The sequence below is a fragment of the Pinus tabuliformis genome, chromosome 7 (assembly GCF_031772625.1).
Source record: "Pinus tabuliformis cultivar Carrire ecotype Pingquan chromosome 7, CPIR1, whole genome shotgun sequence".
NCBI lineage: Eukaryota > Viridiplantae > Streptophyta > Pinopsida > Pinales > Pinaceae > Pinus > Pinus tabuliformis.
The window spans coordinates 82424318-82439407 of NC_142293.1; the positions used below are offsets into that span (position 1 = coordinate 82424318).

The 15090-nt window shown below is 41.3% G+C and overlaps 1 protein-coding gene across 2 annotated transcripts in view; it reads left to right on the plus strand.

Annotated features, from left to right (window-relative positions):
- The window catches only part of LOC149245297 (Alkaline-phosphatase-like family protein), a 377731-nt gene that overhangs the window by 71480 nt on the left and 291161 nt on the right, over positions 1-15090 (plus strand). For both annotated transcript variants that reach the window (XM_089457751.1, XM_089457752.1), the window contains exons 4-6: positions 14384-14473; positions 14574-14693; positions 14932-15015. In XM_089457751.1, coding sequence (XP_089313877.1) covers positions 14384-14473; positions 14574-14693; positions 14932-15015 — 294 coding nt within the window. The remainder of the gene's footprint in view (positions 1-14383; positions 14474-14573; positions 14694-14931; positions 15016-15090) is intronic.

Below are 15090 nucleotides of genomic sequence, written 5' to 3' on the forward strand. Positions count from 1 at the left end.
CTAAGTTTAGACTTAGGAACTCCATTAAAAATATTAATTATTTTAATATCTCCCAAACCGGGTACAATCTGTCCAAATCATTTCTGGGCCTTGTAGATCTCATGTGCTTTAGCCTCTCCACCAATTTTCAATGGCTAGAGCACATCCGATGCTACCCCAAATCAACAACAACTATAAACTTTCATTATGTTGAGAATCGAGACATGTACATTTGAGATGAGATCTGTGATATAATCCTTTAGGTCATGGAGCTTGACCTGGAGACCATAGGGTGTGTGTGATCTTTACTAAGGTCATATAAGATTGCCATGGACTTGGTTGTGGTAAATCGATCTCCCGTAGTGTCGGTTGTGGATCATTCTTCTATTATGAATCGAGACACTATTGTTCTGCTGAGATGTGATCTATGGTGCAGCCTGAAGAATACCTCCCTGGCTGAGAGGGAGTGTTGAAATTGAATTGTGATGCTGTCTGCTTTCCCTATGATGAGACATATGAAAGAAAATGAAAATATTTCCCTGGCTAAGAGGGAGTGTTTAAAATTGTAGCCATGGTCTGTATTTCTCTCAACAAAAATAAAAGGAAGAAATTTGAAATTTAATATTTGAATTTTCCCTCCAAAATCTACAAGTTGGCCTCATGTTAATTCAAGTCATCTGGGCCCCTAAAGGCACCCATTCAACCTCTTCAAAAGGCTATATCAAGGAGACCTCTCCTCCTCTTTTGCACACATCGATCTTGTCTTGAAGATCTCTGATCTAGTAAAGTTGGGAGCAGAAGAAGAGGGGCCGAAATTTCAGGGAGGGTCGAAATTTCAGGAAGGAGTAATCGTGACACTCATTGGAATCTCTTGTTTTGGTAAGATTTTATTCTTGATGATCTATTTAGCTGATGTACTGATAAATTGAACTCTCTCTCTCTCTCTCATAAGGAAGAATTTTATGGGTTTTCCCCTTGTAGGTTTTGCCTTGACCTCAAGCATAATTTCTGTCTCTTGTCTCCTAGTTTCTTGGTTATTTCTGTACTGCTCTTTCATAGTTTAATGGTTGCTATTTTCTTCTGTATAACTGCTTAATGATTTCTAATGAACGGTATAATGCTAAATGATCTATGAAAGTAGAAAGAAAATTTAAATCTAGCTCTGACCTAAAAAAAATCAACATGGCCTAACCACATCAACCTGGCTAATTACTACCTAGTAGATTCTTTGCAGTAATATTCAATTATCATGCAGATCTACTACATATAAGACACAACTGCAATTTTAACATGTAAAAAATTATAACAGCTGAAACAAATTAATCAGCAATTTCGTATAGATACACCCATAAGATTTCTGCCCTCCAAATCAGTTCATAAAAATAACTTTAGAACTTAAAAGGGTTCCCTTCGTGGGATGATGGTCCACTAAGGAAACTACAAAATAAAACAAGAAACCTGAAGTTATCCCAGCTGATCAAACCCCTCGGCAGATCTGTCCTTCGATCTTGCTGGCTGACCTGGAATTGTCTCCCTTTCTGCCCATTGCACTCTTCCTTAAACCCTGCACACTTGAATGGGAGTCCTTCTCCACCCAATCACTGAGATCTTACTCTCACTGTCTTGTGCTGAAGACGTGCCTTCTTCCTTAGCGTAGCCTTCCTTTTATCAGTTGGAGTTACTAATCGACTCCACACTCCTATCTCAAAATGATTGACAGTTGAGATTCATTTAATTTACTAATGCAAATAACCTTTGCATTTCATTAGATTAACTCACTTTATCTTATAGAAGTCAATTGCTTTAATTATTAAAGTAATTGCTAAGGTTATGGGTCAATGAGGTGACTTCTACATGCCTAGACACTTAGACCCATGTAGAAGTTTCTGCCTGAGCTACTCTCATCGACAGCTATCTCAACTTTGCAGATCCATTAGGGATTCTCATGTGCCAATCCATCTTGGTCCATCCAGGGGCTGAACATACATCATATACCCCAAATTTCATGAAGGACCTCAAACATGGTGTAAACACTTTCAGAGCTTGGTTCGAAACGCGTCGACAAATGTTTTCTCATGTGATTTTCGCCGAAAAATCTATCGTAAGCAATCTTGAAAGTTAACAATTCACTTCCTTAAGTCGGGCAGAAGCACAATAAAATTCTAAACACTGCTTACAGCAATGCGTAATCAAACCATCTTCAAATAAAGCTGTTGCAAACAGAATGCCTAGGTCAAACATATTAATAAATGGGAAACATTCAACTATGATATGAAATGGTTTTCATCTGGATATCATTTGCACACTTTATTCTTTAGGTACTTGCTCTATGATGAATCTCAGTCTTTTGGTATGTCTGCTCTCCAGAGTCCAAACCATCCATGTTAATACCCATAAAATGCTATGCAGTGGTTCAGCCTTGAGTAATACAGATGCATCAAACAATCCCATATTGGGATAGAAATCCAATCTATGATCACTACGTAAAAATATAGCATTTAAGAACAGACAAGTTAAGATGATTTTATTAAAGTAGAACAGATGACCACAAATTGGTGAATGGTGTTGATTTTGGGTAGCATCGGATGTGCTCTAGCTCTGAAATTTTGTAGAGAGGGTAGAACATATGAGATCTCCAAGACCCAGAAATCGTTTGGAGAAATTCCACCTAGACGAGGAGTTACTGAAATAATTAATATTTTAATGGGTTCCTAAGTCTAAACTTAGGAAAATAAAGATATTAATGTGTATTAATAAAGATATGGGTGAGAAGCTTCTAAGAGACGAGGATCAAGTATGTTTTAATCTTAGACGTTGATTAAAGACTTAATCTCCGCTGTTGATTCATCAACAGGAAAAGTATAAGATAAGACTTGAGAGTCATTTGGAGATACACCAGGCAAATATTCAGTAACCTGAGGGAAATCGATTCTCAAGGAGGAGGAGTTCGATTTCAGAGGGAGAGTTGTAGGGTGAAGGAAAAGGAGGGGATGAGCAACAGTCAAAGACTGAGGAGGAGGTGACGCAAGGCATTCGAGAGACAACGCAGAGGGAAGAGCAGGGAGACAACACCATTGGAGATGCAGTCCTCACGCAGGCTGATGCAGAGTGACCCAGAGTGAAACAGAAGTGACGCAGAAGTGGGTGAAGGGTCTCCAGGGTGTCAAAACTTCTCTAGGAGGAGGAGAAACTATCTCAGGTGTTTCTCTCGAAATGTCTCAGTTTTTCTGTAGAATCATTCCTTGTAAAGTGATTGTTGTTGAGATTAATAAATAAACCCTCATCTGTTGCACCGATTTTTCCACATTGGGTTTTTTCATGGACAACTATCCAAAAACAACTGTGTTGATGTGATTGATTCTTGTGCTTGTATATCATTGTTATTTTCTTTATGTAATTATGTGATAACTGCAGTAGAATTTATTTTAATGTTTGGTGAAGGGTTTCGTAAATAACTTATTGTGAGAGATAAGTAGGTGAAATAAATCAGTTACTGCAGTAGAATTTCGTGTTAGAAATTTTCACATGGTATCAGAGCAGAAATCGGGCAACAGGATTGAAGAAACTGCTATGGGTCAGGAGCATGATGCTGGGGCATCAACAACTCAGAGGGACTCACGTAGATCTCCAGTGAAAGAAGAGAGCACAAAGAACATGAATCACAATTATTCTATGTTAGCTTCCAGATTGGAAGAAGAAGTCGCTTGCCTATCCAGTTCTGCCTCCTCTAAGGTTTGGTATATAGATAGTGGAGCTTCTTGGCATATGACAAGAATACGAGAATGTTTTTCGAATTATTAGGAAGAAAGGATGAATTTCCAGAGCACCATGGGAAATAAGGCAAAGTGTACCCCCGTAGGAAGAGGCACTGTAGTCTTTCAAACAGAAGTAGGGGATCGACTTCGAGCAACCAATGTGTTGCATGTGCTAGGATTGGGGATGAACTTACTGTCTGTATCTCAGCTTCAAAGCAAGGGCTATGACGTTTTCGTCATTAAGGATATGTCAAACACTCGAGTTGGAAAAAGAAGGCCCAGATTGGAATTAGAAGTAACAAGCTGTATAGATTATAGCTAGAATCTCCAATGGCACTGATAGGCAACGGTGGGGAAAAAGGTTTGAATGAACTATGGCACAGGAGGATGGGACAGTTACACCATGGAGCTCTAAGAATTCTTGGGAAAACAGTGTCAGGAGTTCTAGAATTAAGTACCGAACGAGATGATGTATGCAGAGGATGCACACTAAGCAAAGATGCCAAGGTAACATTTTCCAGAAGCAACAATAGGGCTAAGAGTGTTCTGGGATTGATACACTCAGATATCTGTGAACCCATGTCCACAAAAGCTCTTAGTGGTGCCGAATATTTCGTCACCTTCATTGATGACCGTTCTAGAAAGTCTTGGATTTACTTTCTAAAAACCAAGGATGAGGTTTTTGGTCGATTCAAAGAGTTCAAGGCTCTCGTTGAGAATCTGACAGGAAAGAAGATGAAGATATTGCGCTTAGACAATGGTGGAGAATACATTAACAAGGACTTCATTGATTTTTGCGCAAGGCGTCAGAATAGAGTGGACGACCCCCTATAATTCGGAGTAGAATGGAGTAGCAGAAAGGAAGAATCAGACTATTGTTGATGCAGCCAGGGCAATGTTGTATGATCAGGATATGCCCAAGTTTCTATGGGCAGAAGTGTGCAACACGACAGTGTATATCCAGAACAAGACTCCTCACAAGGCATTAGGTAAGATTACTCCGAAGAGTGTCTTCACCGGTAAGAAGCCTGAGGTGAGTCATTTCAGGATATTTGGGAGTTTGGCACACTGCCATGTACCCGAAGAAAAGGGGAAGAAACTGGATCAGACTGTGGAGAAAGGATATCTTGTAGGATATAGTGGGAATGCTAAGGCATATAGAGTCTTATCTTCCGGGGATTAGGAAGATCGTAATTCGATGGGATGTAAAGTTCACGGAGGTCAGAGCTTTCAGAAAATCCCGAGAAATGCCTTCCGAAGAGCAGTCAAAGGATGATTCGTTGGTCCAAGCACTTCGACCAGTAGAAGCTAGTGCTAGTATTTCTCCTAAAGACAAAACTCAGATGTAGAGGATTTTGTCGGGGCTCCCAGGAATGAGAAAAGGGAGCGTAGACAGCCAGACAAATACCAAGCCTTGGTGGCTCAGGTTGGAGAACCCTCCAGTTTTCAAGAGGTCGTTCAGCATCAAGTATGTGTAGATGCTATGGTGGAGGAATACAGTTCCATAATGGTCAATGATGTTTGGGAAGTGGTACTAGGCCTCAGGACAGGTCAGTTGTAGGGTCGAGATGGCTCTACAAAGTCAAATACGCTGCAGATGGCAATGTAGAAAAATACAAAGCCAGGTTTGTGGTCTAGGGGTTTGCTCAGAAGGAAGGGAGAAACTACGAAGAAACCTTCGCCCCAGTAGCCAGGTATACTTCTATTAGATCCGTGATATCCATTGCAGCTTAGATGGGGCAGGAGATTCACCAGATGGATGTCAAGACGACGTTCTTGAATGGGGTGACAGAAGAAAAAGTATACATGGAACAACCAGAGGGTTTTTGAGACACATGAGAAGAAATCTCATGTATGCAGTTTGAAGAAAGCTCTGTATGGGCTTAAACATGCACCTAGAGCATGGTATGGTCGAATTGATGGCTACTTGCAGAAAATGGGATTCGTCAAGAGTGACGCAGATCCTAACCTCTACTATTTGGTTGTAGAGAATGAGCCTCTAATCCTAGTTTTATATGTGGATGATCTCTTTCTGACAGGATCATCCAGGCTCATCAAAGATTGCAAGGAGAACCTAGCCACAAAATTCGACATGAAGGATTTGGGACAGATGCATTATTTCCTAGGGTTGGAAGTTTGGCAGCAGAAGGGTGAAATTTTCCTTGGGCAAGGGAGATACGCTACAGAGATTTTGAAAAGGTTCAGAATGCAAGACTGTAGACCTATGGCTACTCCAATGATCACCAACTGGAAGAAGATTGATGCATCCGAAGATAAAGAAGTCGATCCCACCTTGTACAGGCAACTCATAGGGTCCCTGATGTATCTGGTCAATACTAGGCCAGACATTTGTTACACTGTCAACACCCTTAGTGAGTTCATGGTAGAACCAAAGAGGGTTCACTAGGCAATATCCAAGCATGTTCTCAGATATATACGAGGAACAGTCGAGCATGGACTAATGTACACCCAAGGTAATGACATCAGGTTGAGTGGGTTCATTGACGCAGATTGGGCTGGAAGTTTAGTAGATCGGAAAAATACCACTAGGTACTGTTTCAACATTGGATCAGGAATGACATCCTGGTGTAGTAGGAAATAGAAATCCGTGGCTTTGAGCTTAACTGAAGCTGAATATATGGCAACTAGCACAACTTCGTGCAAAGCCATATGGCTGTTGATTTGGGGTAGCATCGAATGTGCTCTAGCCATGAAAATTGGTGGAGATGCTAAAGCACATGAGATCTCCAAGACCCAGAAATGGTTTGGACAGATTGTACCCAGTTTGGGAGATATTAAAATAATTAATATTTTTAATGGAGTGCCTAAGTCTAAACTTAGGAAAAATAAAATAATAATGGGTATTAATATAAAACTGGGTTAGAAGGTTCCAAAAGTCATGGATTAAGCCAAATCTAATCTTAGTTGTTGATTAGAGATTTAATCTTTGCCGTTGAAGAACCAATAGGAAAAGTATAAGAGGAGGCTTGAGGGTCAGTTGGAGAACACACCAGAGTGATCAGTCATTCGATTTGCTAGAGCGGGGTTGCTAAGCAAAGTCGAATCAGTGATCAGCAGCGAGGGGCAGTGAATACTGGACAGAGAGGCAGAGACAGTGCTGAGAGACCAACACAGAAGTAGAAAGCGAGAGGCAACAACCAGTTCAGGCCACGCAGAGCTCGGTAGAGATAGTGCAGAGGCCGGGGGGACTGCGTCATCCATGTAGAGGTTGCAGGAGTGATGCAAAGGGTCCCATAGGTTGCACAGTGCCTCAGAGGGCTAATGCAAATAGGTTTGAGGTTAACGCAGGGTAACAAGAGGATGATGCAAAGGCCAGAAGTGCCAGCGCAGAGATTTAGAGAGGCTGGAGAGGGTTTCGTGGGACAGGTTTTCTGAATACTTGTTTGATAAAGAGGTATTGCTGCCGTGTTTTTTTTCTCTGTTGGGTAATCCGGTTAGGCACCTAGTTGTACTCAAGGAAATACTGCATAATAATAAACCCTCAGAATCGCTGCACTGATTTTCCCGCATTGGGTTTTTCTGCGGACATTTGTCCAAAAATAACGGTGTCACTTGTGCGTTTGTTTTCTTTCAGCTGATGATCTGTAGATGTTGTGACTGTATTGTGTTTATTTCGGTATTTAAATGTTTAAATAACTTGTTCAGAATTTACAAGTAGAAGAAATAAACTAGCAGAATACAGATTAATTTTCTAACGGATAGACTTAGAAAATTCAACATGGTATCAGAGTGCATGGTTGCAGATCATAGGAAAGCTGAAGGCATCAACTGAGCAGAGCATTTGCAGCAGATTCAACTGTCTTGAGTGACAGAGTTGATCCTTGTAGAAAGCGACAGAGGAAGGGTTGACGCAGAGGGATTGCGTCGTCAGTCCGGGCCTGAGAGAGGCCAGTGCAGAGGCTGAGGAGGGCAGAAACAAGCTCACGCAGAGCCCAGGAGCGTTGACGCAGTTGGCTGAGGGAGCCGTTTTGCTGGTGCTGGGATTGCACAGAGCCAAGAGGCTCAATTCTTCAGTCACTGGGGCGAAGGAAGCCGTGGGCAATTTGCGGGAGCAAAGCTGGTGGGGTACTGTGTTTAGAACAATACTTAACAGGGCAAAGCCAAGGTAGAGGGAGTTGCTGCCGGGGCGGATTTCTAGCCAAGGAATTCGGATCAGTGTTGCAGTTGCACAGACGATTGGAGAGGGGCAACTTGACGGTTGGCAGAAGGATTTCCAGGAGGAAAATCGAGACTCAGAGGGAGTCCAAAAGAGAAATTCTAGACGAGAAGTAGAGAGACTTGGAGGAGTCGAACTGAGAACTTCCAGACGGGAAGTAGTGAGACTCGGAGGAGTCGAACCGAGAACTTCCAGATGGGAAGTAGAGAGAGTCAGCAGGAGTCGAACTAAGAACTTCTAGGCAGGAAGCAGAGAGACTCAGAGGAGTCGACAGAGAAGAGTAGAGAGATGGTCGTGAATGGGATGAGGGATCAGATAGGCTGGACGGAGCGTCCAACTTTGTGGTCTGGAAGGCCAGGATCCTGTCCATTCTAGACAGACTTGTACTAGCATACTTCCGTGCAGAGGAAGATGCTACTTGAGAATCAACTACGGTTATACTAGATGCAGAAGGGAGAGGGAATAGATCTCTTCCTCGGTTGGTTGAAGGAGATCTGGGACCAACTGACTTCCGTAGGGGCCATGCCGGATTAGGAGTTGATGATAAGAACTGCACTAAACGCAGTCTCCGAGGAGTGGGAGACATTTGTCCAGAGCATACTGCGCAGGGCGAATCTTCTAGATTGGGAAGAATTGTGGGCAGCTTTTCATCAAGAAGAGATCAGACGGCTGACCAAGACGGGAAGTAGCAGCAAAGGAGTCCGGATCAAGAAGGAAGAGGAAGAGGATGCAACTCTGAAATCTGCGGGAATGCAGGAGAAGAGGAAGAAGGAAATCTCCAAGGTCAAGTGCTTCCATTGTGGGGAATTGGGTTACTATGCGAACCAGTGTCCGAGGAAGAAGAGTAAGGGAGAGGCTTCTGACTCTAATGCAGCGCCAACGAAGGCAGAGAAAGAAGTCGAGGAGGATGACGATTGTGCCATGAGTGATCATGTGCCACTAGAGAAGAAGTGGGGAGACATTGAGCTGTAGTTAGGAGGACTATAGGCGATGAGGGGCAGGATCCTTGAGATACCCAACATCTTGGATTATACCTGGCTACGGGAGCCCCAAAGAGGAGTAGCAGGACTGCCTGATGTAGGTAGAGATAGATGTGGATGAAGGGGCAGAGAGTGCTATAGTGCAGGAGTCCCCCAACAGCACGAGGCTAGCAGGCTGCAATAGTGTGAGAGGCACGAGAGTGTTGCAACGGTGTAGGATAGCACAAAGAGGTTTGCAACGATGTGAGATGCAAGGAGTTGTTACAGCAACACAAAGGTCAGTAGAGGGAGCACTTGTTAGCGACAGAGGGAGCTTCAACATCGGGAGTGTTTCTAGCCTGACAGGGATGTCAAAAGTTGGGTGGATCAGTTACTTACTTCTCAGTAACTGAGTTGCAGTGCAGTAGCACGATGCAACATGATGAGAGGGGGATGCAGTGCAGATGCAGTATTTGGAGGATGGACCAACAATAACACGGATGAAGAGGGAGCTGCCATATGGATGCAACAGTGGCAATGGGAGGGCCATGGACAACAGTACAGGATGCGACAGAGCAAAGGATGTTGGGCGGGGAGGCCTAGCATCAGCATAGGTACCGGTGCTGGATAATTAGAGTAATGCTCAGTGAGGAGTATTACTAGACCACAGTCCTCGCTAATAGGGAGTGTTGATTTGAGGTAACATCGGATGTGCTCTAGCCATGAAAATTGGTGGAGAGGTTAAAGCACATGAGATCTCTAAGACCCAAAAATAGTTTGGACAAATTGTACCCAGTTTGGGAGATATTATAATAATTAATATTTTTAATGGAGTTCCTAAGTCTAAACTTAGGAAAAATAAAATATTAATGGGTATTAATATAAAACTGGGTTAGAAGGTTCCAAAAGTCATGGATTAAGCCAAATCTAATCTTAGCCGTTGATTAGAGATTTAATCTCGGCTGTTGAAGGACCAATAGGAAAAGTATAAGAGGAGGCTTGAGGGTCAGTTGGAGAACACACTAGATTGATCAGTCAGGAAAAGTATAAGAGGAGGCTTGAGGGTCAGTTGGAGAACACACCAGAGTGATCAGTCATTCGATTTGCTAGAGCGGGGTTGCTAAGCAAAGTCGAATCAGCGATTAGCAGTGAGGGGTAGTGAGTACTAGGTAGAGAGGCAGAGACAGTGCCAAGAGACCAACGCAGAAGTAGAGAGTGAGAGGCAGTAGCCAGTTCAGGCCACACAGAGCCCAACAGAGACAACGCAGAGGCCAGAGGGATTGCGTCATCCACGCAGAGGCTGCAGGAGTGACGCAGAGGGTCCCAGAGGTTGCACAGTGCCTTAGAGGGCTGACGCAGAGAGGTTTGAGGCTGATGTAGAGGCCATAAGGGCCAACGCAGAGCTTTAGAGACGCTGGAGAGGGTTTCGTGGGACAGGTTTTCTGAATACTTGTTTCCAAATAGAGAGGTATTGCTGCGTGTATTTTTTCTCTGTCGGGTGACCCGGTTAGGCACCCAGTTGTACTCAAGGAAACACTGCATAATAATAAACCATCAGAATAGCTACACCATTTTTCTCGCATTGGGTTTTTCCGGGGACATTTGTCCAAAAATAATGGTGTCACTTGTGTGTTTGTTTTCTTTCAGCTGATGATCTGTAGATGTTGTGACTTTATTGTGTTTATTTCGGTATTTAAATGTTTTAAATAACTTGTTCGGAATTTACCAGTAGAAGAAATAAACCAACAGAATACAGATTAATTTTCTAACGGATAGACTTAGAAAATTCAACAATGGCTTAGGAAATTGCTTGTGAATCTATTAAGGAGAAAGACAGAAGCAACCCGTATTTTGTGTGATAATCAGAGTTGCATCAAGCTCTTTGAGAATCCAGTCTTTCATGATTAGTTGAAGCACATTGATATCAAGTGTCACTTTATCAGAGACTGTGTCCAACGAGGGGTAGTACAGTTGAGGTACATTACAACAGGAGAACAGGTGGCATACATTCTCACCAAGGCCCTAGGAAGAACAAAGTTTGTTTACTTTAGGGAGAAGATGGGGATGGTGAAGAATCCGTTTCAGTAGCAGAAGCGGATAGTATAAGGAGTTGCAGTGCAACAATTAGCAGTGGCAGTGCTATGGGCAACATGATGCAACATATTCAGAGGGAGCTGCAATACAGATGTAGCAGTGACAATTATAGTGTCATGGGCAGCAATACAGGCTGTAGCAGCACAGTGGATGAGGGGCAGTTGGCCAAGCATCAACAGCACAGAGGACCGATGTCGTGGATCAGTGTGATGCTTCTGTTGGGAAGTATTGCTAGAGCACATTCCTTGCTAAGAGGGAGTGTTGATTTTGGGTAGCATCGGATGTGCTCTAGCTCCAAAATTTTGTGGAGGGGCTAGAACACATGAGATCTCCAAGACCCCAGAAATCGTTTGGAGAAATTACACCCGGATGAGGAGTTATTAAAATAATTATTATTTTTAATGGGTTCTTAAGTCTAAACTTAGGAAAATAAAAATATTAATGGGTATTAATAAAGATATGGGTGAGAAGCTTCTAAGAGACGTGGATCAAGTCTGTTTTAATCTTAGCTATTGATTAGAGACTTAATCTCAACCGTTGATTCATCAATAGGAAAAATATAAGAGAAGACTTAAGAGTCATTTGGAGATACACTGGGCAAATACTCAGTAACCCGAGGGAAATCGATTCTCAAGGAGGAGTTCGATTTCAGAGGGAGAGTTGCAGGGTGAAGGAAAAGGAGGGCATCAACAACAATCAAAGGCTGAAGAGGAGGTGACGCAAGGCATTCGAGAGACAACGCAGAGAGAAAAGCAGGGAGACAGCACCATTGGAGACACAGTCCTCACGCAGGTTGACACATAGTGACACAGAGTGAAGCAGAAGTGACATAGAAGTGGGTGAAGGGTCTCCAGGGTGTCAAAACTTCTCCAGGAGGAGGAGAAACTTTGTCTCAGGTGTTTCTCTTAGAAGTGTCTCAGTTTTTCTGTAGAATCATTCTTTGTAAAGCGATTGTTGCTGAAGATTAATAAATAAACCCTCATTTGCTGCACCGTTTTCCCACATTGGGTTTTTCTGGGGACAATTGACCAAAAACAACTGTGTTGATGTGATTGATTCTTGTGCTTGTATACCACTGTTATTTTCTCTATGTAATTATGTAATAACTGCAGCAAAATTTATTTTAATGTTTACTGAAGGGTTTCCTAAATAACTTATTGTGAGAGATAAGTAGGTGAAATAAATTAGTTACTGCAGTAGAATTTCTTGTTAGAAATTTTCACAAATGGAACTGTTAAGTACAATAGTGTCAATATCTGTTGGGAGGGTAAAGGGCTATTCCTGTATAAAGAAGGATCGATTCTTCTTAAAAGAGAGTCAGCTTGCAGTTAAGTAAATTCAGAAGACATAGAGTTTTATTTTCTTAAAGAGATGATTTACAGCAAAAATGATGGGAATAAGAGGTGCCATATGTTGCTCCCCTACATTAATTTACTGCACTTAACTACAAGTCGATTACTCCATCTTCACAGGCTTCAGTTTGTAAAGGGAAATATGTCCCTCCATGCCTATGCTCCCTTTTTAATAGCTGCTGTTCTCTACTTCTCAGCTCTATGACATAGCATTTTACTTCCTTAAACAGAGAATTTACGGCAAAATGATGGGAAAAAGAGGTCCCATATGGTGCTCGATTTGTTAATTTACTCCACTTAACTACAAGTCAATTACTCCATCTTCGCTGGTTGCAGTTTGTAAAGGGAAATATGCCCTTCCATGAATATGCTATCTTATTAATAGCTGCTGTTCTGTACTTCTCAGCTGTATGACACTTACACCATTTTTTGGGAGATAATTCATCGTGCTCTAGATGCCTTTTTAGTTGCAAGATGGCAGAATCAGACATTTCTAGTTCTTGTGGGCTGGCCACACCCACGGAAAGCGAAGTTTTCCATGGTTGACAAATTTAAACAGTGCACATATTTAATACACTGATTATCAAAACACACCAAAGTAATGAAAAAATGTGTTAACAGATGGGTAGGCTACAATTTCAACCAAAGTCGACTTTTATCTGGATAATAATCAATGTTTAGACAAGTGGTTGGTGATTTGACATGCTTTAACATCAACCATGCCAAATACATGTCATGCAGTCAGCTTTATCTCTGACTTTGTTGCCTTGTGAAAAGCTGATTTTTGGTTTATAGTTGAGAGAGCCATGTAGTGCATGGAGTAAGAATTAGGATGCGTGGTTGTGGATGTTATAATGGAGACTTTCTAGGAAGTTGTTTTCCACTATCATCATATTCAGTTGCTGATTGCTTGCACTATTCAGAGGTGGATTGTAGAATTTTTTTACCAGCCACTTGGTCAAGATAAGTTAATATTTTTTTGGCACAAGAGTTTCTTTCCAATATGACCATGAATTGACAGAGATAGAATTTGCTTGGTTTAATGGTCGCATCATTAGGTTTATTAGGTGTTAATGTTAGATAATTAGTGACTTGAGACATTGTAATAAAGTTACAGGTCATTTTAGTAAAAATGTGAAGACTTGTAAAGCCTAATGAGCTTTGCAGTTATGTGTTGACTCTTAGCGCAATGCTAGTTGGTTTTACAGGTGTTTGACTCTCTCATGAGGCATATGAGCTTTTTGCATCACATTTTTGATATTGAACATGGCACAATCTTGTTCTCTCTTTCTCTTTCTCTCTCTCTGATTAGTAGAGCAACACCTTTAGTGGTACTTGCATGTGGGATAACATCTCTTTTCCTCCTCTTTTTTAGTACATTAGGGTTTTCTTGGTTTTGTGTTGGAATGCTACAATGAGATTGGCATTTTGGACGTTCAATAAAGTTCTATTCTCTCGACAACTTTATACTGTGTGTGGAAAATTTAATGTCTAGGGCAATGCCAGAATGGTCTGGGGCCCATGTCGTTTAAAAGAACATGGCTTTTCTGTTTTTCGATATTTCAATTTTGATATTGATGATTTTGCCAGGGAAGACAAGATGGAATGTTAAACAAGGAAAGTGGACATTAATTCTGGAACTATTTAATTTTGCATTAGTGAAAGCTTACAAATGCTTAGTAGATTTATGTTTATGATCTTGTAAGGTCGTATATAGTTTGATAGAAGTCAGGACATTTGGTTGGCAACTATGCTATTGTGAGTTATTGCCTATTTTACAAATCAGGTGGGCGTGAATAATGATATTCGCTGCCAAGTTGTGATACATTTGAAATATACCTATATGATTGGTTACGGTTTATAAGGTTGTGATTTGCATTTGCAAACATTTTTATTGGTTCTTGGTACAAGCTGTCTGGGAATTTGTTAATTTGATAGTTAAAAGATTCGGTCATTACCGCTGGTGATATTTGTTCCAAATTTCTTTTTGTTTTTCAGAAAAATAACTGGGAAATCTAATTCATGATTTATGCCTGATATTGTTGCTTTATGTTGACATAACTACAGGGGCTGACAACTGGTGGGTTGCCCACTTTTATTGATGTTGGCAATAGCTTTGGTGCTCCTGCAATTACTGAAGATAATTTGATATATCAGGTGTGTTTTGCTTTCCATTTTTCTTCAGCTGATTTGCATGTGTGGTTAAGGATAGATGGAAGGATAAGGTTAGCAACATATGTTTTTCATGGATTTGCAGCTAATCAAGCATGGGAGACGTGTAATCATGATGGGTGATGATACATGGCTACAAGTATTTCCAAATCACTTTCATGAAGCTTATCCATTTCCATCATTCAATGTCAAGGACCTTCATACTGTACGTATCTAGTTACTCTACAATAATTGTAATTTTATTCACTCGGTTTGTATTTCTGATTTTTAGTACGACAACACTGTTTAAGTAAGTACACTTTTTTCAATTTACTGAAGGTTTCATGTTTTACATGAGAGAAAATGTGTTCTATTTAAATCTCTAGTTTCTGTAGTATCTCACAGCCTTTTTGAAAAGATACAAAATGCTTGATCTCATCCTGTTTGCAAACTTACTCTTGCAGGTGGATAATGGTGTCATTGAACACATGTTTCCAGCGTTATATCGGAATGATTGGGATGTTATTATTGCACATTTTCTTGGTGTGGTATGGATAACTAGAGTTCCCTGAAGAGTCATATATTTATTTTTCCTTGGTAGTTACGTTGTATACTTGCATCAG